This window comes from Syngnathus acus, chromosome 1 (assembly GCF_901709675.1).
Source record: "Syngnathus acus chromosome 1, fSynAcu1.2, whole genome shotgun sequence".
NCBI classification, from domain to species: Eukaryota; Metazoa; Chordata; class Actinopteri; order Syngnathiformes; family Syngnathidae; genus Syngnathus; species Syngnathus acus.
In genome coordinates this window covers 1,866,741-1,891,202 of record NC_051087.1, presented here as the reverse complement: position 1 = coordinate 1,891,202, position 24,462 = coordinate 1,866,741, and the positions used below count along the sequence as shown (strand labels likewise).

Here is a 24,462-nt window from a genome sequence, read left to right as displayed (position 1 = left end):
CAAAGTTTTTTATTTTTTATTTCTGTAGTCCTCCATGAAAGCATAATCCCAGTTTTGTATCTAATCAAAACATTTCCAAGCATCTGCTTTTGCTTTGTATATCGAGAAATAATATTTTACTAGTTTTACTCACAAACCAGTAATCATCATTTTGTCAGCGCATTTCCTGCGGTGTTAATTTGTATTCATTTCCTGTTTTTGAATATATTGTTACATAACAAAAATTTGATGGATTAATCCATTATTAGATAAAAGGTGGTGAAAGGTGGGTTTTTTGGGGGGGGGCGGTGCTATCAAGGTAAATTGCAGGTTGCCACTTTATTTCATGTTCTGTATTAATAGGACGTACTTTGACGTTAACCAAAAATTAAATCTCATGAAAACCGTACCAAGTTGTGATTTATCTTCAATCTACATTCATGCATTACCTTTGATGGAAACATTGCCCCCACCAATGTGGCCGTCGTAGGCACGTCGCTGGGCCAGCACAGCGCTCTCGAGTAGGCATCGCGAGAGGACAAATGAGCCTCGATCTCGTTCTCTTGAATTCTCGCGCGATTTCTTCTTCTCCTCCTCTTTCACTCCCTGTAGCCAACATGGCAGTCGGCAAGAATAAGAGGCTGACTAAAGGCGGCAAAAAGGGTGCCAAAAAGAAGATGTAAGTACGAAATTCACCCAGCGGAGTATCAGTGAATCTGCACACTTCAGATTATTACACAAAACGTAATAAAAGAAGGGCGGATGAACGGGATATTTAGCGGATAACATGGGCTACTGTCGTCGACGCAGGCCTGCGTCGGTCGAGCGTTGGCCTCAGCCATTACAATATCATTCTCGTTGATGTATTTGATTTAATTGTAGGTTTATGCCGTAATTAACTTTAATATTAACCGCCTAGTGATAACCAGAAGTCTATTCAATCGTCTTGGAGGTTTGACAAGCTTTTCGCGTTTCCCGGAGCTAATGCATGTTAGCACGGAGTTAGTCGGCGTCACGTTTACTACCGTATTAACTCTTCGAATGCGGTGCTCGTTCTGTACACTTGGGTGATAGTGTCACGATAGAGCTGCAAATGCTGTTGAATTTATGTAGCGACTCAAAGTTTGAATTAGTTGTGAGCAAAAGAGTCACAAGTGTTTAGCTTATTTTAGTTAGCAAAGATGCAGTCCACCGTGTTTGGAATTGTAAATGTTATATTCTCTATAGAGGTAATGTTTTTTTTCCCTGGCATCCTTTAAATCTTAACTTAAAACGTGTTATTTCTTCCAGTGTGGATCCCTTCTCCAAAAAAGACTGGTATGATGTCAAGGCGCCGGCCATGTTCATCATCCGCAATCTTGGCAAGACGTTGGTCACCAGGACTCAGGGAACCAGTAAGTTTAATATTGTAGAACAGCTTGGGGTTCATCAGATGGGCTGTATAACTGAATGGTGATTTCCTGACTGCTCGTTGGCACCTAAATGACCTCAAACATTTTGTATCTTCTTTGCTCCCAGGAATCGCCTCAGACGGTCTGAAGGGTCGCGTGTTCGAAGTGAGCCTCGCTGACCTGCAGAACGACGAGGTAGCCTTCCGCAAGTTCAAGCTGATCACGGAGGATGTTCAGGGCAAGAACTGCCTCACCAACTTCCACGGCATGGACCTAACCCGTGACAAGATGTGCTCCATGGTCAAGAAGTGGCAGGTAACACAAACTGTGGCCAGAACAAACACACCCAACTCTCCACATTGTTTTGAAGTTTTATCCGATTAGCGGATGGCACCAAAATCGATTCGCCGATCAAAATACTGGATCGTTGCAGCTCTGCTATAGTGCCTAAACCTGCGGTGGTTCCCAATGTTTCCCCAGACCATGATCGAGGCCCATGTGGACGTGAAGACCACAGATGCTTACCTGCTGCGTCTCTTCTGCGTGGGCTTCACCAAGAAGCGCACCAACCAGATCCGCAAGACCTCGTACGCCCAGCACCAGCAAGTGCGCCAGATCCGCAAGAAGATGGTAGAGATCATGACCCGTGAGGTGCAGACCAATGACCTGAAGGAGGTCGTTAACAAGCTGTGAGTAGCGTGCAGTCAGAGGTTTCGGCCGTTGGTGTCCTTTCTGATTATATTGACGTTTTGGTATTTGGGGTTTTCTTTCAGGATCCCTGACAGCATTGGCAAGGACATCGAGAAGGCCTGCCAGTCCATCTACCCCCTGCACGATGTCTACGTCCGCAAAGTCAAAATGTTGAAGAAGCCCAAGTTTGAACGTAAGCCGCAATTGATCAAACTCAGATGTCCATCGGCTGGGTGATAAAATCTAAACTCTGCCTTTAGGTTAAATATTAAAAATAAGAATTATATGAATTGATGTTTTGTCCATCCTGGCTGTTAAATACATTGCCTGTGTTTCTTCCACAGTGGGCAAATTGATGGAGCTCCATGGCGAAGGCAGTTCAGGCAGCGCTGCCAAAACAGCCGGAGACGACACCGGAGCCAAGGTGGAGAGGGCAGACGGTTACGAGCCCCCCATCCAGGAGTCTGTCTAGAAATAAAAGCCCTGACAGATTTAATAATAAAAAAATGTAAATGACCAATTTTGGACTTGTCTTTTTGTCATTGCTGTTCAATTAAAAGCACAAGCCCCTGCAATGCTTGTAAAATTATAAATTGTCTTCTTTTTTTAATACAATGGTTCCAATGCAGAGATAAACCACTAGATGGTGCTAGTGCACAGCTATTTTATTTACAGAATTAGTTGTCAAAGAACACAGTTAGAAATGTAATGCAGCAGAAAATATTCGCTAATGTCAAATACTGCATTGTACAACAATTGGCTGAGGTGTGGGTCAATATATCAGAGCACTTGAATGTAATTTTTAGGCACTAGGGCCCGTTTGCCTCTCAAGTCACCCAGGAACCATTCGTCATCCATGGACTCCAGGTCAGTGATGATGTCACCGACCTGCAAAGCAATTAAGTGCAAAATGTCAGGATGCTGCTAATGCTTTAACACATATTTGAAAAATATCCTTGAAAAAATGACCTGCAGAGATAGCTCCTCGTCGCAGTCGGAAGTGAAGTCGTACATGGCCCTTCCCTTCATTCCTTCAGGGGGTGACGTTGGACCAGCTCATCATAAAATAAAAATAAAAAACCTTAACACACACTGATGAGCACGACACTGCCACCTACTGTAGTGGATGTGCAATTACACTTTATTCTAGCAGTCCAGCCTAGAGTCTAACTGGAAAAACTGGAATCTCTAACAACCGTCATGTGTGGACGTCATACCTGTGCGACTCTCCACAAAAGCCTTAGGAAAGATTCCTTCTTTGCCGTTGAGTCTTCCGCAGCTCCACTCGTCATCGATGTGCTTGCTCACGAGGATGCAGTCGCCTCGCTTGAAGGAGAGCTCGTCCTCCGCCTTGCCGTCAAAGTCGTGTCGAGCCTGCGCCCATTCCACCGATGACTGAGGGGGCAACACGATAAAAGATTTGACAGCTCAGATATCGAAAAACCCAGAAATTGGGTCACCGTCATTATAAATGTGGGCTACCTGAGCCGGCTTGACAGCTTCTGGCTGATTACTGACCATGCCTGTGAATAAAGAGGCGCACAATTTAAAGTACCAGATATGCTCTGAATAATACGCTATAATAATAATATTTTAAATCAACAAGTTAGACTGAGGATATTACTCAAAATGTTAGTTCAACTGAATGTTGGGTGTATGTCTTCTTACCTGGCAATGCGACCTTGTTGACAGTAGCCCGACTTTGCTGCCTAGCGGGCGCTGGCGGCAGATCTTCCACAACTTCTACTAAGTTGAGAGGGAAAATTCCAGATGTGGCGCCCAACTGGCCGCGGGCCCACTCGTTGCCCTCGTAGGCCTGCAGCTGGATCACGTCGCCCTCCGCGAACGACAACTCCTCGCCGCTCTCACTGGCAAAATCAAAGCGGGCCACGCATCTTGGACCACTTCAGACATCAAAAAGACATGCAAGAAGTAAAATAAAAAAACACTGGATTAAAAAAAATGGTGGAAAAAAAAGGAGTGCACAACAATTGTTTAAGGAAAACGGACCTGACTTTAGCAGAAAGTGGTTTTGGTTTCTTCACCGAGACACGTTTGGGTGGTGCACCTGACTAAATAGAGAAAGAACACAAAATAAACACTTTTTTTTTTACACTATTTTTTTTGTCTCTTACTTACCTTCACTTTGACAAAGTTAACTGGGAAGTAACCAGTGGATCCTTTACAAGTCCCCTTGCACCATTCACCATCCACACGCTCCACCATGGTGATGATGTCACCCGCCTTCAAGCCCAGCTCTCCTGGACCCTCTAACGAAACCACAAAAAAAAAAAATCTCCATGAAATTAAAAAAAATCACTAGAATTACATTTAACCAGAGCGCATTTCAGTGACATTTAGGAGCAAGCAAATTTGTAGTATTTTCATCTGTGGTGTATTTTTGCAATGCCATCCAACAAAAAAACAAAAATGAGGTCACCTGAAGGAAAGTCATGTAAGGCTTGAACGATTTGTCCATTTTCTTTCTTGCCAGTGGGAGCTGCATCCTGCACAAACAAGCGCAAGGTCTCCAAGGTTTTAGGAACTTCAGGGACACTGACTTTAATTAGCCAATGGGTAGGTTGTTAGCAAGCGCTACCAATCCTGCCTAGCAACATGCGACTTGACAATTTGACTCCTATTCAATAAAAAGCCCATCTGACCCCCCGGAATGATGGTTCTCCTGTCGAGTCTGGAGCGGCGGATCCGTGTGGAAGCTTTGGGAAGGACACACAAATTAAAAATGCAGTCATGGGAACAGGGAGGTGCTTTCGGGGATCTCCTCACTGTGCATTTGTCGTAGAGACGATGACCCTGGACAGGTCTGGGAGGGAGAAGGAAACCTTTGGAGGGCTTGGCGGCCTGCACGCTTGGCGGCGGCGGTCGTCCCGGACCGGGTTTTGCTGGAGGTGGGTGCGATGGGAGCGGTTTTTTTATGCTCTGTTGCCTGAAGACAAATAACAAAATGGCGTCACGTCAATTGTGAAATAGAATTTTTTTTCAAAAAGGGAGATTTTCACTTCTACTCACCGATTTGGCAGTGACGGAGCCCGCTTGACACTTAACGGCGGTCCCTGCTGAGAAACACGACAAGTATTCACGCTCTGTTTAGTTTTTGTGCTCGTAAAAAAAATCCATACCTGTGTTGAGATGCTGGGTAAGGACTTCTGCTTGGGCACGGCTGCCGTGTTTAGGGGTGGCCGACCTGGAAGTGGAGGAGGATTGCCCACAGGTACTCGAGCTGGAAGAGGAGGAGGATCGCCGACAGGTGTCCGAACTGGAAGCGGAGGAGGATTGTCCTGAAGACTCTCTGTGGCTGATGGGACATAGCAGCTGTTATTTTTCATCCCACTTTGCTTCATCATGCTTTGTATTTTTTTTAACTAAGCGAGGCTCACAGATTTGTCGGGGGACTCGAATAGTGGTGGGCCTTCTTGTTACAGTCGGTCTCGCTTTGACAGGAGCGGGATCTGAGGTCACAGAGCAAGAAATATGAATGGTTTTAAATCGTAAAATAGCTAATTGTCGTTAGCATTTTAGTCTAGTTTTGATAGCAATGGCTATGCTTGTTGTGCTGACCTTTAGCACTTTCAGCTAACCTTTAATCTTTGAGGTTTCTTTAAAATGCAAAGTGCATTATGAATAAAATGTATTATTATTATTAGTATTCAAATTCTACATTCACTGCTCGAGCTGATGGCGACATTAGATTGAATTATTTTGTGATTGAAACTGAACCATAATTTGACTTACTTGCCGGAGTGACGGCATCGTCGCTATCTCTGAGAATAGCGGTGGAGTTGTGGTTGTTGATGTTGTGGTTGGCCTTCAGCGGTTCCTTGGTCTGCTCCGCCGGCCGCCTCGGCGGCAAAGGCGGCTCCTCGTCGTGGATGCTGTAGTCTCTTATCAACGATGGCGGGCGCGAGCGGAAGCCGGGTCCCCCCTTTGTGAGCATGGTCTCCAATTCTTCTCGCACGGGATTTCCGGCGGGTTTCTGAGATGCCAGGGGAGGTTTAGCGGACACCGGTGGCCCCACAGCTTTTCTGGGTGGAGGCTGCGGTCTGATCGGTTCTGAGGCACTCGCGTGCTCAGGGGCGAGCTGGCTCTCGAAGGCCTGGATCTTGGACTGGATGTTCTGATGACTGTTCATCTCGCCATGAACTTGTTCCTCCTGATTTTCTTGGTCTCCGTTGGGACTAAAGACCTCCAGCAGCTGCTTCAGATACCTATTTGAGTCTCCAGCATCTACCAGGAGATCATCATCTTCAACTTTGAACAATGTCTGAAAGTTATCTTCTGTCTGTTTTCTGGATTTTATGCGAGGACGCGGGACAGGTCTTGGCTCTAAGCTGGGAACAGAAAAAGGCGTTGGGTCCGGTTGCACGGTGGTCTCCCAGTGGACGGTGACCGATCTGTTCCACTGATCGCTTGAGTCCCGTCTTTCTTGCGACCTTTGTGGACCACTTTCCCAAGGACTTTCAGGTCCGGGCAAGGATGGTTTTGGAGGTTTTTGCGGCTTTTTACCTGAAGAAGAATCACACTCAGAGAGGAACGAAATTCAATAAAAAATTCTCGGTGCATCATCCAATGGTTTTTACCGGCTGGTTTCTCCTTGACGGGGTCAGTCTGTGTGTAGCAGGTCGTGGCAGTACAGTAAAAAGCACGTCGGGGGGCAGCAGTGGGCTGAACAATGTGCTCCTCTCTGGTCTTTTCTTGAATCACCTGGTCATAGGACGGTGGGGGCTGAGTTGTGGAAAACAGAAACTTTAGCAAGATGATTTCTAAACTTTGAATCCTAGAGAATCAACAGTTCCAAAGTGGCTCCAAAATTTGGCATCTCCCTCACATGAACTTAACAACCAAGCTCGAGCAAACCTGGATGCCTGAGGACCAGATGGATTGAGGGGGTGAAGAAAAGAACTCGGAAAATGCGTTTGAGAACCAGTTGTCGTCATCCAGAGGTTCCGCTGAGATGATCTCCGGTCGCCTTTGAAAACACAACACACCGTTTAGAATGCCAAAATCCACAAAGCATCATTTAAATAAAAAGTAGCGACTGCTTTGTCAAACAAAGGACTTTAAAGATATGCGACTAGGATAAATCATCACAACTTACCAGTGTTGGAAAAGGTCTGCTTTGTTTCTGTCAAGACGATCTGTGAAAATGAACAGAAGGTTGCCATTTTAATGAATAGTGTGTTGCCAGGTAAGAATCCTGTGACTAGCTAGCTGCTACAATGAAACGCCAGCAATGCAAGTGAACGTGAAAGTCTGGATCTCATAATGTGAAAACCAAAAATTTAAACTATTCACTTTAATGATAAGGTGCAAAGTACAAGCCCTGGATTTTGTTCAAATATCTACTTCAAACAAAATGGCTGCCTTCCTGTTTTATTTCATCACCAATAATGTTTATTTTTAAAACCGTTGGCATTTGTGTTTGTAAATATTTTTTCTTGTGTTGTTTCTATTGACAGATTGTTGAATAAGTATTTTTTAAAAAGTTAAGTCATTGAGATTAAAAATGAACCCACCTAATTACTATCTACAAAAATGAATGGAGAAAATACAAAAGGTCAAAATCAAAGCCCTCATTTGATTTCAAGCGAATACAATCATTTTGGTTAATGGAATCTCAATATGAAGCACCTATCACATCTGTTACTTGTTTGCTATTTTTCTTATCATTTGTTTTTAGCCTGACATAGCTTTCAAACTACCGCCACTTCCTTGTTTCAAACAAGAAGACAAGAGAGCTCTTTTGACACGCTCCTTACCTTCTGAGGAGCTTTCTGGAGGATGTCAAGTCCACTATTAACAGTTGCTTTCAATTTGAATTCTCTCCGATGGATGAATTAGTAAGACTGAATGTCTTTATACCGACCGGTGTGTGTGACAAAACCAAAAAAAACATTAAAGGCACACACCCACAATCACCATGTTCAAATCAGGTGGAATGCTGTCAGTCAAGAAGTGGAGCCCGAGCCACACAACAATGCTCAGGTGGAAAAAAAAAACCATCAAAAAGGAAGGAAGTACATCAAAGATATCATCATAAAAAAATAAAATGATAATCTTAATGATAATAAAAAAAAATCACTGGCAAGTCATTCAAGTAAAAGTATACAAACATCTGACAAAAAGTAAATAAGAATGAAAAAACAAAATAAATAAACAATTGCACAATTGGTTAACGTGAACGACATTGTATACTGTATTGTCTCGTGATGTTTATGTGTGAGTGGACACGAGTGAAGCTGCTGAGGTCAGCGAAATACTTTCCCCCTCCCCATCACAGCTGTGTCTGTGCCACTCCAACACATGCTGACATTGACTCCATGCTTTGGACCACAACAGCCGCACACACACCACAACAGCCGCACAACAAACCATCTGCCTGCCTCTTTAAACTCACAAATCAGGTTATTAAAGGGGCCTTGAGATGCCAAACAATTTATTCCATGACCACACTCGTAACTACAAATCGATTGTATCGCAAATCATCTTCCCCCATTGAAATGAATGGAAAAGTCATTAATCCATACCAGAATGTTTTGATAAGAAAAATATTTTACAGCCATCACACAGCGCTTGTAGTATTTTATGTTTGATCTAGCATAAAAAGTTAAATCATCTAAATGATGGTTTAATATTCATATACCAACACGCTATTGTGTGTCTGCGCACTAAAACAGTCAATTTGACTTTTATTTTGCATTGTAAACTAATCTACCTGTTGCTTGGTTGATGGCATGGTGAATTTCAGTATGGTCCTCTTCTTCCCCGCGCCTCACTTCAGCCATGATCAAAACAATGAAGAGTAACAAATCACAAAAAGATGATAATAGTGATTAATACGTGTTGCCTTGAGAATGTGTGTGCATATGATGATGTGTCCACGGCTGTCACGGTGGTCCTGCCAACTGCGGTAATTTGTGTGGGTGGGACCCCTGCAACAGGGTGGACCCCACCTCCCCACTAAAATGATGGGCGACTACGGGATTAACGCAATAATTTTGGCTCATATCATTTAAACCCAAATACAATCAAACACCTACTGTTGCTGTAATAATACACTGTACATTAAATGATAATACTTTATCACGCCATATCATAGAATTACATACAATTGTTTTCGAACCTTTGACACTAGAGGGAACCAGAGTACAATTAATAGTGCATGAGCTTTGTATAGTGCGTGTATCACAATTATCGAAATACTTCTCAAAGCTCTTCAGGTAAATTGGGGCAGTTCCTTTACAGCGTTAACTAAGTAGACGGCCAGCATTATTTATTACAGAATTTATTTTCTTACGTAGTAACGTCTTTGTCCAGCAGAGGGAGACAAATTACAACTTCTGTACTGTATTACGTTACATCTCTTTGGCGAGCTCTTCACTTTATGGTTCGTAGTGATGCCATAAAAGCTCTAGACAATGACACATTTCGGAAAAACAAAGCTGAAATCAGCGAATTTATATAACTTTGTGTCTTTTTAAAGGCAAAGCTAAGAGACGCTTTGACGCGACAGTACGTCAATCATCCGAGTGGGCGGGGCTAAGCGGTTCGGCTCTTTCCTCCCTTCACCTTTGCAGTCAAATCGCCTCCTTGGCTTTCCTCCACACCTCTTTATTTCTCCACCACGTCAAGACCTCTTTAAACCTTGGGATTTAAAGGATTTAAACTGCGTTGTGGAAGTGGCTTAGTGTCTGCGGGGAGCACACGGTAAGAAAAGAAAGAAAAGTATGCCGTATGGCTTGTGTTTCCCCCCCCCCCCCCCTCTTTCTAAATGTTGACACTCGATGCGACTTTTCCAGTTTGGCTTCACCGTGCGTGTTGCGTGTGTGAGCTGTTGCGCATGCGCGGCTCTGATTGACACACGCATGTGTGGGAGCAAGTTACCTACGTTTACGATTACCAACATCACAAATGTTTTTATCACTATCGTTACCAAAGTAACACTCGATGTTACCACTCCCCCCCCCCCCCACCGCCCACAGAAATGGTCGTCGTTTTAAAATACTTTGGATAGTCTTCTCTGATGACAAAATTCGTGGGACACTCCCTAAAATTCTTACAAATACCAAAAAAAACTTCCATTTCCTTGCCTGTTGATGTTTTACTGTTTTTTGGTGTAACGCTTTCCTAGCTACACGCCCAAAAGAACGTCTACTCTATGTAGAGTGATTTGAAGGCTCAAATATCAGGTGTGATGCAGGTGTTGCGTTACCTGCTGACGTCACACCGATTGACATTCCATTACACTCGAGACTATGCTACAAATGTCATGCTGTTTTATATTATAACGTCGATATTATCAGCAAAGTTGCGTCATCAGCATTTATTACGAGGTCATCGTGAATGACTAGAATGGTGAATCACATGATGCATCGCATTGACTTCTTTGGAAGAATAGCTCAGGTCCCACTAATGTGATTACATGTCAGAAGTCACAGGTTCACGAGTGTTTCATAAAAACCAACAGCGAAATAAACTCACCAGGGGAAAAAAGGTATTTACAGTGATGTATTCAGAGTAAATATAGCATTTGCTAAAGTATGTTTACAAAGTGCCATCAAGCAAGTGCAAATAACAAAAGTGCAAAAACAATGCAGATTTTGTTCAATTGTGTAACCATGTAAATGCCTTTTTGTTTATAAAGGTTTCAAAACAAAGTGCAGATTCATTATTGGATTATGTTTGAAAATTAAAAATATCACGCAACATTGTTGAGCAGATGTCACCGACCGGCTCAGCTGTTTCCCGAGTTTGGGATTAGCCTCCAACTCTCTCTCTTCTATGCTTTTTGACTGCTTGCGTAAGCTTACAATTTTTTTTTTTTTTTTTTATATTTCCTATGACGTGTCATTTTTAACCCCTTATTGATAAATATTATTTTCAAAAGACATTAAAAATTACAGAAAGAAAAAGGTTAGAAAAGGTTTGCATTTGTAAGATCAAAATCAGCTTGAACCACCAGCGATATCCGACATATATTACATATTTTGCATTATGTACACACAAAGGTTGCGTAATCAATTAGCACACAGGCCTCCACCAAGGCCAAACAATCAACCGGTTCTTCACAGTTTCATGAAAAGAAGTTAAATAGTCTAAGATTGGATAAACAAAGAAATCTGGTTCCTTTTTAAACAAAGTAAAGCAAATATTTGACACCGTTGAATCAACATTTGACTCACTTCCACATGTCGAACGCCATTTTTTTTTTAAACCTGTGAGTAAGACATGACGGGAGCCTATTGTACACCCGGCTGGCCGGCCGGCCGGCCTCATAGATAGATAAAGGTCTGGGTGATGTCATCGCATGCCTGCATTGTGTTCATACAATATGTCAATTTAGCTTTTGCCGCCGCGTGAGTGTCAAGATAGCAAGCTCACAGTTTCAATGGGCTTGTCTGTTATCGTCCTTGAAATAAGGTCGGAATCTTCTTGACCTAGCAAATTACTGGATGACGAACAGACGCCATCTTGAGACCGGGAGGGTAAAAGAATATTAAAAGATTATGGACATTCATATGCTAACATATAGCATTTGCCTTCCCGCTGTGTTGCTGACCGGTTGCCCTGCAGCAACTTCACGTGTGGCTTTAAATATTTGATCAGCCGCTATCGCCTCGGTCGCCCTGCGTGTGTCACCATGGCAACTGCCTAGAAACTCTTCAATGCTTCCTCTGATTAGAGATAAATGATAAGTCAACAGAAAGATAGTTTTGTAAGAATATTATGGGTGTGTCCTTTTCTTCCTTGCCGGGAGCTTTTTGAGCACAGCACACCTGTGCAAGTGAAAGCTTGTCGAAGTGCTGACAGCAGCGTTGGCCTTTTGTTTGTTTAGAGCTTGTCTGCATTTTTTTTTTTTTTTTTTTTTTTTGCTTTGACTCTGCAAACAAACCTGGCAGGTGACTCAACTCACACAATTTTAATTTAAGCAAACTATCAAAACTAATGTAATGAATGCACATGCAATATAAAGGATTTGAAGCAACCCAAAAAAGGCGCCGATTACAATTTCCAAGACACAGCCGTCCGGTCGCCGCTAACCCAGTTGTCGTCTTATTTATTTTACCACTCATTTGACATGGACGCGAACGACACATGACACAATTCCCACGATGACCCCCACGACCCCATCCCCCTCTCAGTAACAACTTGGCGCTAACAGTCCAGGACAATGCTCTTATTGTCTTCCCGGCCTGGAATGTTGAGGACTTCCTTAAAGGAATGCGGTGATGAGAAAGTGCTGACGTTGCCATTTCTTTTTTTTTTGGTTGAAATTTTTACTGGCCAGACGCTCCGCCCACTGCACATGTGGAAGTCGTCATCTTTCACTGTGGACTTTCTCTCACCCGTTTGTGTGGAGTCTCCTCCCCTAGCGTCCACGTGCTTCTCGGAGCATCTTACTCACGTCCAGTCATTTCCCAGCACGCTTCGCCTCCCACACTCCTCACGCAAAACCATTCCCAAGCTCTCTCTCTGTTTTTGTTTAGCCGGCGTGGCGCGAGGACGTCTTGTTCGGCCGAGCTCAGCGTTTCTACTTGAAGATGCTCCGACCAAGGTAAGACCACAACAACATTCCTTTCGTGGAATTCCAACCAGATGGGAAAGATTAGAACACCCTTGGTGGGAATTCAAAATGGGACGCTGTGATTGGACAAGAGGGGCATTTAGAAATTTGCTATGGCGATGTCAAAAGGAGGCCTGGGCTACTCCAAAAAACAATTTTGACAGCTCGGCCACCAAACGGGCTCCTCGGCCCAGTCATGTGACTTTGCGTGTTATTGTTCCCGCATGCCTAGCATAGCTTGCATAGCGACAGCGTGGCGGGAGAACAACGCACGGCGTTGTTCTTCAAGGCAAAATCCTCCACTGAGAATTTTTGTTTTTGCAGGTCCTCACCGGTTTGTCAGTCTTCCGCAGTGACAGCGTTTGGGGATGCTCTTCTATGACATGGTGAAAAAGTCATAAAGAGCGGTCGCCGCCATGACCTCTATGGTCGCCAACGGAAACCAAGATGGGCCGTCGTCGGTGGCGATCCGAGGGGCGGATCCTGAGACGTGCATGATTGTGTTCAAGAACCACTGGGCTCAGGTAAATGTCAGCAACATCTACTGCACAATGTAAAAAAGAAGTTCAACGTCGCTATGAGCAAAAACAAAATATTCAAATATCGAGGATAGTTTTTATAAACATTTTTCAAATTTTGAGGCTTTTTTTCTAAATTTGTTTTGCTTGTTTTCTTTTTTTTTTTTCACAATTTCTTCCCCACTTCTTTTTTTTACCTGGGACAATATTCAGTCAATTTATTTCCACGCTTATCGTCACTGAACCTTTCTGAAAACCTCTTTCCAATTTGAGCTCTATTTTCCTCTCTTTCTACTTCACAGCATTTGATTTTCAAAGAACCACAACAGTCCGTTAGCGTGCCAAAAACAACAACTCGGCTTTTGACTCTTCAACGTCTTGACAATGAACATAAAAAAAGGATTCCGTCCTCAACTCCCACAGTCTCTAGTCTGCGTTGACATCATGAGAATAATTGTTGCTTTTGAATCTTTTTGGGGAGGTTCAAGTAACGCTGCCTAGTCATTAAGGCGAGGCCCGGTGAAAAGTATTTGTCGCTCCGGTGACGGCACAAAGTGCTCCGGCCGTGTCCCGGCAACACTTACGTGCTGCGGGATTCTCCTGCCAGTGGAATTTTGGCAGTGCGGCCATGTCTGTCTCAGCTCGCCCGCCCCTGTGGGACACGCTAACGGCGCTACGCCCACATCAACGTATTGACATGTTACTTTGAATCGAAAAAAATAGATCTATTTTGCACGCCTGATGTTCTTCTTGCATGTAACTTGTATCTTTTCCAACGAGCTTGGAAATTTACAAGGGGGAACGCCCGCAAATTCGAACAATTTGACTTTTGGCATGAACATTTTCATTCCAGATGTGGAAGTTGAACGCTGCTCAATGTTGATGCCGGCGCGACTAGAAACATTTTGTTCTGTGTCTTTTAGATATGTACTGTATGCTATATTTCATATAGTTAAATATTAGAATAAAGCAAAAGAAAAACAAATTTCTTGATGTAAACATTTTGTAGTCGCTTTATTCCCCGGCCGGGGCTCAGCTCCCAGCAGGCTCCCGTTTCCATCGACCCACTTGCGTTTGTTGCCACAGCAAAAGGTAGAGGAGGAAAAAGGCGGAGTCTATTGAGTGGCGTCCATAAAGCACGCAAGGGAAGGAAACGGTGCAGGCACAAAAGACAGCTCAATTGCTAGCTTACAGTTAGCAAATCATGTTTGATTATTAACCTGTCAGCATGACAAGCGATTTACAGCTTCACCTTTGATGATGAGATAAAAGGTAATTGTTGTTTAAACAAAGCTGCTTTCTGTTTTTGTTACGAACAATGTCAATGTCACTCTGCTCTTCTGGAGTTACTCGACAGTGGAAAAGTTTTTGAAACATGTTACTGCGACGTTAGGGAGCGTTTTAGTGGATTTAATCGTTTATACAGGAGTTAACTTCAATATTAAAAGTACATTCACAGATTGTTTAGGTCACATTGTACATGAACACTTAGGCCTACTACGCAACTGTATTTTAAGGTTGGTTATTTTAATTGAAGTATATTTTGAGGTGGTACGAGATGTAAAAAGTACACTATCGACCAGACCAAATGTACAACATAAGATTTGAAGTTTCATACCTCAATTCTGGTTTCTTCTTCTTCGCAGGTGGTGAAGATCCTGGAAAAACACGACCCGTTGCGCAGCGGCGCCTCGGCCTCTGCGGCCTCGCTGGGCCTGGCCGGCGGACCGCGCTTCGGCCCCGTGCCAGTGGACGAGGCCAGCGCGGTGCAGAACTACGTGGAGCATATGCTCTTCTTGCTGATGGAAGAGGATTGCGGGAAGGCTGGCGCCATGGGCCCCATCCTGGAGTTCGTGGTGATGGAGAACGTCATGGAGCGCCTGTTCGTCTGGAGCCTGCGCCGAGAGTTCACAGACACCATGAAGCTGGAGCAGCTGAAGATGTACGAAATGCTGGTGTGCCAGTCTCGCCAGCCCCTCCTGCACCACAAGCCGGTGCTGCGGCCGCTCATGATGCTCCTGTCGGCGTGCTCGGGCCCGGGGGGTACGCCCGACGTGGAGGCCCAGCTTGTGCTCCTCCTCCACCAGCTCTGCTGCGTCCTAGCCAAGGACCCGTCCGTGCTGGAGCTGTTCTTCCACACCAGCGAGGACCAAGGCGCCGCCAACTTCCTCATCTTCTCGCTGCTCATCCCCTTCATCCACCGCGAGGGGGCCGTGGGGCAGCAGGCGCGAGACGCGCTGCTGCTCGTCATGTCCTTATCGGCGGAGAACCAGCGGGTGGCCCAACACGTGGTGGAGAACACCTTCTTCTGTCCGGTCAGTGCAACGATTAATTTGACTCGTGTTTGTTTAATTATGCTAATCCCACATCCGCAATGCTAAGCCTCAGTCGTGGCACAATAGAAAAAAAATATAAGCAGCTTTTAACAATGGCTATCCCTGAATGACATGGGCTTGTCTTAGCTGGTCATACAAGGATAATCACACTGAGGATAAACTGCCAGTGATGCTGTTGTTTCTGTTCTCTTAATACACTGAATGAATTAACCAGAGAGCGCAAAGAAATCCAATTCATGCTGGTTCAGGTCACGCAAACACCACATGCTGTGTCGCTAACTGCCAACAACTCACTTTAGCTGTTAGTGTAAATTGATTATTGCTTTTTTTGTTACTATCCTAATCACTCAAGTGGACCTTTGTAATGAGAAACATGAAATAATCATCTTACCTTTGACCTCAGGTTCTTGCCACGGGCCTCAGCGGTCTGTATTCGTCTCTTCCCACCAAGCTGGAGGCCTCCAGTGATGAATGGCACTGTCTGCAAAGAGACGACTGGCTCCGCATGCCCTCATTGGTCCAATTCCTCAACTCCCTGGAATTCTGCAATGCTGTCATTCAGGTAAAAAAAAAAAGTCAAACATTAAAAGTCAAATATCGCTAACTCCTCTTTCAACTTCCCAGGTGGCCCACCCTGATATCAGAGACCAGTTGTTGGGCTACATCTACAACGGCTTCCTCGTGCCTGTACTTGCTCCCGCTCTGCACAAGGTTCATACCAAATTTTTTATTGTTGCTTTTTTTTTGTTTTGTTTGGAGTTAATGTCACGTATTTTGGGGTGTTTGGTGGCGCAGCTGACCCTGGAGGAGGTGATGACCACCACGGCTTACCTGGACCTGTTCCTGAGAAGCATCAGCGAGCCGGCCCTGCTGCAGACCTTCCTGTCCTTCATCTTGCTGCACCGCCACGAGAACGTCCACATTTTGGACACTCTGGTCAGCCGTATCAACACACCCTTCCAGGTATGCCCTCCATGCATAAAATCAAATTTCACTTAATTGTTGTGAGGAAAAAATATTTATTTCTGAGACTCACCACACACCTGAAATGTTTTCCTCCAGTTGGGCATCGTGTCGCTGGCACTTTTCCGCACGCTCATCGGTTTGCACTGTGAAGATGTCATGCTGCAACTCATCCTCAGGTAAACTTCTGGCTCACAAAAAAAAAAAAACCTCAGAGTGTTGTTGACATCATACCACGTGCAGGTACCTGATCCCGTGCAATCACATGATGCTAAGTCAGCGGCGCGTGGTGCGGGAGCGCGACTTCTACTCGGCGTCGGCGGCCAAGATCCTGGCCTTGACGCCGTCCTGCTGCTCGCCCGAGCGCAGCCCGCCGCCACTCCGACAGTTGGAGTCCATACTATTCTCCAAAGGTCAGTCCTTTATACTTCAAGACTGATAGAAGACTATTCCATTCAACATGTCCGTCTTTCCCAAAGTTGAAAAAGACGGCGTCTCGGTTGAGGGCGACCCCGCCGGCAACTCCTCCTGCACCATCGGCTCCGAGATCTACTTGGACGTCAGCTACCTCCACTACCTGGACGACGCCCACGAGCGCATCGCCGCCTGCATGCGGGCGTGCCGGGTGTGGTCGGCGGCGTACGACGGCGAAGACCCTCCTCCGGAGAAATACCAGCCGGGCGTCCTGGAGGAGCCGGCGTCTGGGATGAGAGTTCTACGGACGGCGCAGCAGCATCCTCGGACCGGGCTACCGGCCAACCAGTTGGAGCTGGAGTGGGACGACAGTTACGATGCGTGCTCGCCAGGAACTGCCCAACCCAAAGATGCGCCTATGTCGCCGCCGCTTTCCGCCGAGCACCCCAGACACATCGAGGAGATGAGAAAGTCGGCCATTTTGCTGGTGAAGGGCTCCTACATCGAGGAGAACGAGTTCCAGGATGACGTCAAGGTCTACGATCTGGTAGCTAAAAAAGACACAGCAGCTGCTGAGGAGGCGCCCCGGAAGAACGGACTCACCCAGAAGCGCCTGGCCGAGAATGGCAAAAGTCCCACCGACTCGGGCGTGGACCTCCTGGCTCAGTACGAGGAGCTCATCCGGACGTTTGATGGCGACACGGGCGCTAAAGCTGCAAAAGAGGCAAAGAGTGCCGACGTGGCAGAAGACGAGGAAATGGACTTCACTTCCTTCTCCGCAGAGACGCCAGACCCAGAGAAGCTGCAGGCACCGTTTGGGTCGGCGTTCCGTGGCTCCGCCAAGAGTCACTCGGCACCTTTTACAGGTTAGTTGCTTGATCTCGATCGTTGCCGATAGATGCGGTCTTGATCATTAACGCTGCCGGAACGTCGGCAGGTCCGTTCGTCAGCGTCCTGTTGTCACGTCTGGAGAATATGCTGTCCAACTCGGTGCACGTCAACCTGTTGCTGACGGGCATCCTGGCTCAGCTGGCCGCGTACCCTCAACCTCTGCTGCGCTCCTTCCTCCTCAACACCAACTTGGTCTTCCAGCCCACCGTCCGCTCGCTCTACCAGGTGACGCGCATCCCAGCCGCACCCGAGGTTCAGTTTGATTTGGCACGCTTTATTCCTGGATTGATTTTCTCGACAGGTTCTGGCCACGGTGAAGAACCAGATCGAGCAGCTGGCTGCGAGCAGTAAGGACTTTCCTGAGATGATTGTCGCCGCCCAACATTGGCTCCTGACCAGGGACACTCTGTATGGAGAAGCAGGTGAAGGAGGTTTTTGTTTTTTGTGTGTCAGATAAAACAATGGCAAAATTAGAGGTAAATATTCAAAGATTTTGTACAGATTTTTTAGATACAAATGTGAAGTTCATCACAGGCATGGAAATATATTTATCCTCTACAAAAAATAATATTTCAGCATCCTTGTGAGCCGCTTAATATGGTCGCAGTTGTACTAATTCTTATACAGTACTGCCTCCTAGTGGCCAACGTGGGAACACCACAAACTGTTCAATTCCATTTCAATTTTCATTTATATTTAGTTCTCTAAATTGTATGTAATCTTATATTTACTCTTTTTAAGCTACAATATCATTATATCGAAAATTCTTTATTTATTTTTAATTGCTTGCATCCACAATAGGATTAAAAACTAAATTCATTCAAGTGTAGAAATAACATGGGAGATATTTTTCAAGTGTGACAATCTTACCTGTGCAAAATAAATATTTTGCTGTGTACCGTTCGGGCGTACACGGACCTAAGCATATTGTTTTCATCCCACTCAGACAAAAACAATCGAGTGCGAGGCGGCGGCATCCTGAAGAGCTCGCCGCCGCCGCAGCAGCCCAGGACCATCCCTGCTGAGCGGACCGACGTGTTCGCCACCGTCCTCTTCAGCGAGTTCCTGAAAGAACTGGCCGCCCTGGCCCAGGAGCACTCCATCTTGTCTTACATTCCCATGGAAGAGTAATTCAACTCCTTATGTGAAATCTTTATTTTTCTATCATCTTTTTAGGCCACCAACCAAAGATATAAAAGATATGTATGGCCCTTTAATTCAATTGTCTCAGGGTGGGCGGCCATTTTGGACTCTGGCCAGACCTAGCGTTAGCGACATTAGCATCAGCAAGCACAATCCAGCTGTAGTGTGGACTGTCTTCTTCGGAGCAATGGCGTGGTCATTTTCAAAACCTCGCAAATTGCCGTTTCTATTAATATTATTATTTCTTATATCTCAGTCTATGATTGAAGCCATGTTTCCTCTACTTTCGGTCACTCCGGCCTATTTGATGACTTGTATGTATTGTAAGGATTCACTATGCAAAATAATCCGAATGATAAGCAATATTGTCATGTAAGGTGGTTGGGTAATTGAAATGTTCCTGATTTGTGGTTTATTGTGTTTTATTTATCATGACACCAGTTGGCACTGTCTGTTACAAAGCGGTCTTTTCGCAAGCGCCTTTTAAAAGAGACTTTTGGCATTTGTTTCCTATTTTAAAATAGTCTCCAGGTATCTTGATACCGTCTTGCAAAGATGTCTTTTTGTAGGGGCAAGCAATAAAAGATGCAACAGTTTCAATGTTGTGCTTTTGTTAATGTCATTTTGATGCTCAGTATAAATATATATATTTGACTACTTCATAGAATATAAATCAAGACTTTATTAATTATGGACAAATAAATAATTTGTTCCTTATATACATGAATTCAATCGATATGGATGACCCAATCCCCTCACACCCTTTTTGAAATCTTGTCCAGCAGAATCTCACGCACCGTAATCGGGTCGGCTCGGCCTTTGGTCTCCTTTTGAACAGACCCCATCAGCTTGTTCAGAACTTTTTGGTTGCCTGCTTGGAAGGCCTGCACCTAAATGCAACAAGGGAAAAAAAAAAATTAAAATACATTTTGGGTGTTGGCGAGGGGCATAAATATACGCCATAGAAAATAATAGTAAGTGATTATTTCTTGATCATTAAAATGGACAAGATGTGTCAGCGACTCCCGACCTCGTGCGGATGCGAGTCCACGACCTTGGCGCAGACCTCGTGCAGCTGCTCCACATCATTAACGAGACTCAAGTCCAACTCACTGACGATCTCAACCGCCGTCTTGGCACCCGAGTGCCTCCACATCTCCTGGAACACCTGACACATATGCGCACACACACTCAATGAGGAATCCTAACCCTCGTGTGTCCATGCTGTGTCTAAGTTAATGTGTACTGACCTGCTTGGCCACTGAAGAGGAGATGCGCCTCGTTTCCAGGAGTTCCAGCAACTGGGCCATGGAGGATGGAGACACGGGACTGAAATCACAACCAGGGCAATTGTCGCATCATCACACTCTTTTCATCTTCACTGGAAGTTGTCACCTTTGGCTGACGTTCAAGTCTCGCTGTTTGAGGAGTGCCAGCAGCTCGTTGGTCACCCAGCCAATCACCTTCCTGGGCTCCCGGCTGGTGGCCTTCAGCACACGCTCAAAGTAGTCCACCAGGCCGTCCTCGTTCTGCAACACAATTTTTCCGCTTCCAATAAAGCCATTTTATGTCAACAAAGTTTGAGCGTGACTGACCAGGAGGGTGAGGCTGTGCTCGGGCAGGATGCCGTACGTCTTCACCAGCCTCTCTCTCCTCACAGCGGGCAACTCGGGAAGCTCGGCCTTCAGACTCTGCACCACCACCGCCTGTTGGACGTCGGCGCCCGACGGAACCGAGGCGGGGTCTTCGTACACCACCAACGGCGGAAGGTTGGGCTCGGGCATGAACCTGAAGTGGGGCGGACGCGCGTCACGTGACGGAGACTACCTGACCAATTACCTGATTAACTGACTAAGGTTTCACCTGTAGTCCTGGAGACCCTCTTTGTCCCTCATGGGCACTGTCGTCCTAAAAATAAAATACTATTATGCACAAAGAATGTTTGTCAAAGTGTCTCATTGTCAAGAAGTGCAAGGTGGTCCTAACTCGCCATTGGTCCCGCTCTTACCCAGATTTGGAATCGTAGGAGCGGGTCTCGTTGTGTACGCTGGCTCCGCGCCGCAGGACGTCCATCTGTCTCTGGATCTCGTAGTCTGGCCGTGACACAAAAGAAAACGCAGCAGTTTGGGGAATTGGCGAACCCGTGGCCACTTTGAGGTCAATTCCAGTCGACGCGACGCACTTACCGATAGCCTTGGCCAGGTAGCGGACGCTGTTGATGTTCTTCACCTCCGTCCTGACTCCGAGCGGCTCGCCGGGTCCGTGCACCGACACGTTGGCGTCCACCCTCAGCTGGCCCTCTGTGGAGACCATTCGTTTTGGTGAACTCAAATATTCCCCCAGTAGTGGTCAGCAAAATTCCAATCGGTTCAGCATCTGTTGTGATTTCTAATACCGAGTGACAACAAGCGCGTCCTACCCGACATGTTTCCTTGACAGGTGCCGAGGGCCTGCAAGATGAGCTGAAGCTCCCTGACGGCCGCCGCCGCTTCCTCGCCGCACGTCATGTCGGGCTCCATCACCAGCTCCATTAGGCCCACGCCTGACCGTGACATCACAAGGCTTCAATGTCACTTTGCTCCGAGAGGGGGGGGGGGGGATGGCGAAGGGGGCTCTCACCCGCTCGGTTGAGGTCGATGAGCGTCTGTGCACGGGCGTCATCGTGCAAGCTCTTGCCGCTGTCTTGCTCCAGCTGGATCTGCTTAATGCGGACGTTCTTCCGGACCACTTGGTTCCCTTTCTTGCCGCCCAGGAGGCTGTAGTTGAGCACGCCGTCCACCGCCACGGGACGCCGCTGCTGCGTGATCTGGTAGCCCGCCTGACGGTAAACCAGGTATTGTAATTTTAGGTATCGGGCTACTCGTAGAAGTTGTCGCTTTTTTTCTCTTGAAAATCTTCAGAAATGCGCACTTTCTGCCACTAGGGGGCAGTCAAACCAAACTGGAAAGACTCGTGCTGACACGCAGCATTAGCAAGATAAGGTTGGTGAATTCAAATGAAATTGGCAGAAGTAAAAATGATTCTTATTTCTCTCCTTCGTGGCATAAATCGAACACCAACTCCCATTCGTGCTCTTCTACATCGGAAGTTGGGAGACATTTGCCGCAGAATAATGAGCACCAGTTTAACGTCACAGCCTTAAAACCACTCCGTTTTAATATTATGCTAAAAAAAAAAAAAAAGAAAGAAAAGAATTGTGAATTCCGAAAAAAACAACTATTATAGGCTGGCTGCACCCGTTCATTAAAATGCAGCGGGCGTCTTGTTGCTTTTTCACTCTCAAGGTTTCTTCTTTTTTTTCTTCCTGAAAAGCACGAGAATAATAAATATTTCATCCGCTTCCCGTATTTCAAGCGCTGCCCCCTCGGTACGTACGAGCTGCCCGTGTTGCCGTGGCAACTGTATCGTATAACGTGACTCATGCTCCACGAGCAAGGTGGTAGTGAAGCGCAGTGGTGGGATTTCACAAACACAACGGCCTCAGCGGAAAGGAAAAAAAGAAAATGTGAATTTTCCAGATTGGAAGGAAAAAAATAACCCCACCGATCAACAGGAAATTGGAATCAGAGATGACTTGTTACACATGGCTTCATACTAAATGTATAGTTGATGCTGACCGAAGGTTCTGAAGTGGTCTACCAAACATGAAGTAAGGAAATGACGTTTTGGACCGAAAACTCACAGGAAGATCGGCGTAGAAATAGTGCTTCCTGTCAAAAAGCGACTTCCTGTTGATGCGGCAGTTGAGAGCCAAAGCCGTCATCACGGCTGCCTCCACGCATCGTTTGTTCAGGACCTGGCGGGACCAAAACGCCGCTAATGATTATTGATGGACCAGAAATGAGTTTGTGATGCTTAGGACTGTTCTTACAGGTAACGTGCCAGGTAAGGAGGCATCGAAGAAGGACACGAGAGCATTTGGAGGCGATTGGAAGTGGACTGCTGAGCCGGAGAACATTTTAGTCTTTGAATGAATCTGGGCGTGAATCTCCAAGCCGACCACGCCTTCCAGCTGCATGGGAACTCTGCAAAGTGAACACAACAATCAAAATATTAATAGAAATGTCGAACTCAGCACACTTCAATCAGTGCATAATTTAAACTCGCAGTTATCGCGTGATGTACGACAAAAGATGAGCAAGTTGCCAATCACGGCAAACTAGCCACTGCATAAAAAGTAACAGTGCAGCTAGCTTCTAAAGTAGTTAGCACGTTAGCCACAACTCGAGCGCAATTTACTCCATTTTATCATCTTCACAAACCTTTTAGTCCTGCTCTGCACCTGACATTCATATCGCGAAGATTCTACGTTTAATCTCCGGACTGTAAAGGACATATTGGGACCCCATAACAATCTTTTCAGCATTTTGTAGCGAACTCTTGATGTAGAGGAGGAGGCTGCCATGTTGGTTTGTGAAGCGCGGTGACAGATGGGAATTGTAGTTTTTCAACGCGCGTAACCCACGCGAAAGACTACAAATTCCAGGTCTTTAAAAATGACGTATTTCCGGTTGGTCGTTTGGCGGGAGTCGGACGAAGAAGACGAGTCCATACCTTTGAAACACGTTGCTTCAACATGATGGCCACAAACGGAAAGACATTCGACAATGGTCCAGTCAATGGAACCGCGCCGCACGCCGGTACCTTGCCGGAGGACCACTTCACTTTCAGCCCGGGACCGAGCGTGGAGGACATCCGTCGCATGCAGGCAGAGTTCACCGAGGAGCGCGACTGGAACAAGTTCCACCAGCCTCGCAATCTCCTCTTGGCCATGGTGGGCGAGGTCGGGGAGGTCTCGGAGCTCTTCCAGTGGAAGGGCGAGGTGGCAGAGGGCCTGCCCGACTGGAGCGATTCGGAGAGGGAGCAGCTCGCGCATGAGCTCAGCGACGTCTTCATCTATCTGGTGGAGCTGGCCGAGAAGTGCCGCGTGGACCTGCCCCAAGCCGTCCTCCGCAAAATGGCCCTGAACAGACTGAAGTATCCCGCAAGCAAAGTGCACGGCTCGGCGAAAAAGTACACGGAATACAAGGACTGACTTTTTTATTTTTTATTTTTTTTTATTTTGTGGGACTTTGGTGGCATTCAGATAGTTGTCGATGGTTTTAAATCGATCTTCATTCAATCATCTTTTGAAAATAGTACACATTATGGAATATATAAGATCATATTGTGACAACAGGCATGTAAACAAGCCACTCATTTTTTGTTTTACATGTGCCAAAGTGTTCTTTAACTTTGAATTAAAGAATTCACTTAATTTTGCAAGAGTCATTCATCTAGCAACCCTAAGCTACCAGACAGTGAACCAAGTCATTTAGTATATTAAATAGAAAATACAGTAAATTATAAATACTCAGATGAAAAATACCATTATATGTAGTGAAACCAAATTTCAAGGAAAGTACGCCATTCTGTAGCCATCTGTATTAAGACACCACATTCCATCATAAAATTGACTTTTGACTGACAGCGAGGTGTTTATTACGGTTTGCCTCAACACTGATCAGTGTCGAATACGTGAACTTTGCATGGCTCAGCTCCAAATGAGAAAAAAA

At 45.7% G+C, this 24,462-nt stretch overlaps 5 protein-coding genes across 6 annotated transcripts; 3 read left to right on the top strand and 2 right to left on the bottom strand.

The window, feature by feature from the left end:
* Positions 1–533: 533 nt before the first annotated feature.
* Positions 534–2,580, top strand: rps3a (ribosomal protein S3A). Its single transcript, XM_037265836.1, has 6 exons — positions 534–658; positions 1,270–1,373; positions 1,498–1,685; positions 1,851–2,059; positions 2,144–2,253; positions 2,405–2,580. The coding sequence occupies exons 1-6, from the start codon at positions 597–599 to the stop codon at positions 2,530–2,532; spliced, it is 801 nt and encodes a 266-aa protein (XP_037121731.1). The 5' UTR covers positions 534–596; the 3' UTR covers positions 2,533–2,580.
* Positions 2,581–2,707: 127 nt separating this feature from the next.
* On the bottom strand, positions 2,708–7,214 carry sh3d19 (SH3 domain containing 19). Its single transcript, XM_037260525.1, has 17 exons — positions 7,177–7,214; positions 6,936–7,047; positions 6,659–6,803; positions 5,814–6,584; positions 5,459–5,530; positions 5,201–5,376; positions 5,091–5,137; positions 4,848–5,007; positions 4,727–4,777; positions 4,501–4,567; positions 4,200–4,330; positions 4,071–4,132; positions 3,729–3,964; positions 3,543–3,583; positions 3,278–3,455; positions 3,030–3,115; positions 2,708–2,948 (listed from the first exon to the last, which is right to left on the bottom strand). The coding sequence occupies exons 4-17, from the start codon at positions 6,208–6,210 to the stop codon at positions 2,841–2,843; spliced, it is 1,812 nt and encodes a 603-aa protein (XP_037116420.1). The 5' UTR covers positions 6,211–6,584; positions 6,659–6,803; positions 6,936–7,047; positions 7,177–7,214; the 3' UTR covers positions 2,708–2,840.
* Positions 7,215–9,622: 2,408 nt separating this feature from the next.
* Positions 9,623–19,507, top strand: fam160a1a (family with sequence similarity 160 member A1a). 2 transcript variants are annotated; one of them, XM_037256986.1, is made up of 13 exons: positions 9,623–9,785; positions 12,566–12,633; positions 12,985–13,166; positions 14,807–15,475; positions 15,900–16,058; positions 16,121–16,207; positions 16,292–16,459; positions 16,559–16,638; positions 16,703–16,872; positions 16,939–17,739; positions 17,811–17,989; positions 18,066–18,186; positions 18,711–19,507. In XM_037256986.1, exons 3-13 carry the CDS (start codon positions 13,059–13,061, stop codon positions 18,893–18,895), a joined length of 2,727 nt encoding a protein of 908 aa, XP_037112881.1. In that variant the 5' UTR covers positions 9,623–9,785; positions 12,566–12,633; positions 12,985–13,058; the 3' UTR covers positions 18,896–19,507. The 2 variants fall into 2 exon arrangements, with proteins under 2 accessions (XP_037112881.1, XP_037112807.1); XM_037256912.1 differs by having other exon boundaries at positions 12,967–13,166.
* Positions 19,508–19,572: 65 nt separating this feature from the next.
* Positions 19,573–23,329, bottom strand: gatb (glutamyl-tRNA(Gln) amidotransferase, subunit B). The gene is made up of 13 exons (XM_037261505.1): positions 23,170–23,329; positions 22,779–22,932; positions 22,590–22,703; positions 21,527–21,725; positions 21,327–21,449; positions 21,094–21,207; positions 20,916–21,000; positions 20,771–20,815; positions 20,503–20,695; positions 20,303–20,436; positions 20,158–20,236; positions 19,938–20,075; positions 19,573–19,797 (listed from the first exon to the last, which is right to left on the bottom strand). Exons 1-13 carry the CDS (start codon positions 23,310–23,312, stop codon positions 19,663–19,665), a joined length of 1,656 nt encoding a protein of 551 aa, XP_037117400.1. The 5' UTR covers positions 23,313–23,329; the 3' UTR covers positions 19,573–19,662.
* Positions 23,330–23,392: 63 nt separating this feature from the next.
* On the top strand, positions 23,393–24,162 carry dctpp1 (dCTP pyrophosphatase 1). The gene has a single exon (XM_037267534.1). It carries the CDS (start codon positions 23,484–23,486, stop codon positions 23,940–23,942), a length of 459 nt encoding a protein of 152 aa, XP_037123429.1. The 5' UTR covers positions 23,393–23,483; the 3' UTR covers positions 23,943–24,162.
* The last annotated feature ends 300 nt before the right edge of the window (positions 24,163–24,462 follow it).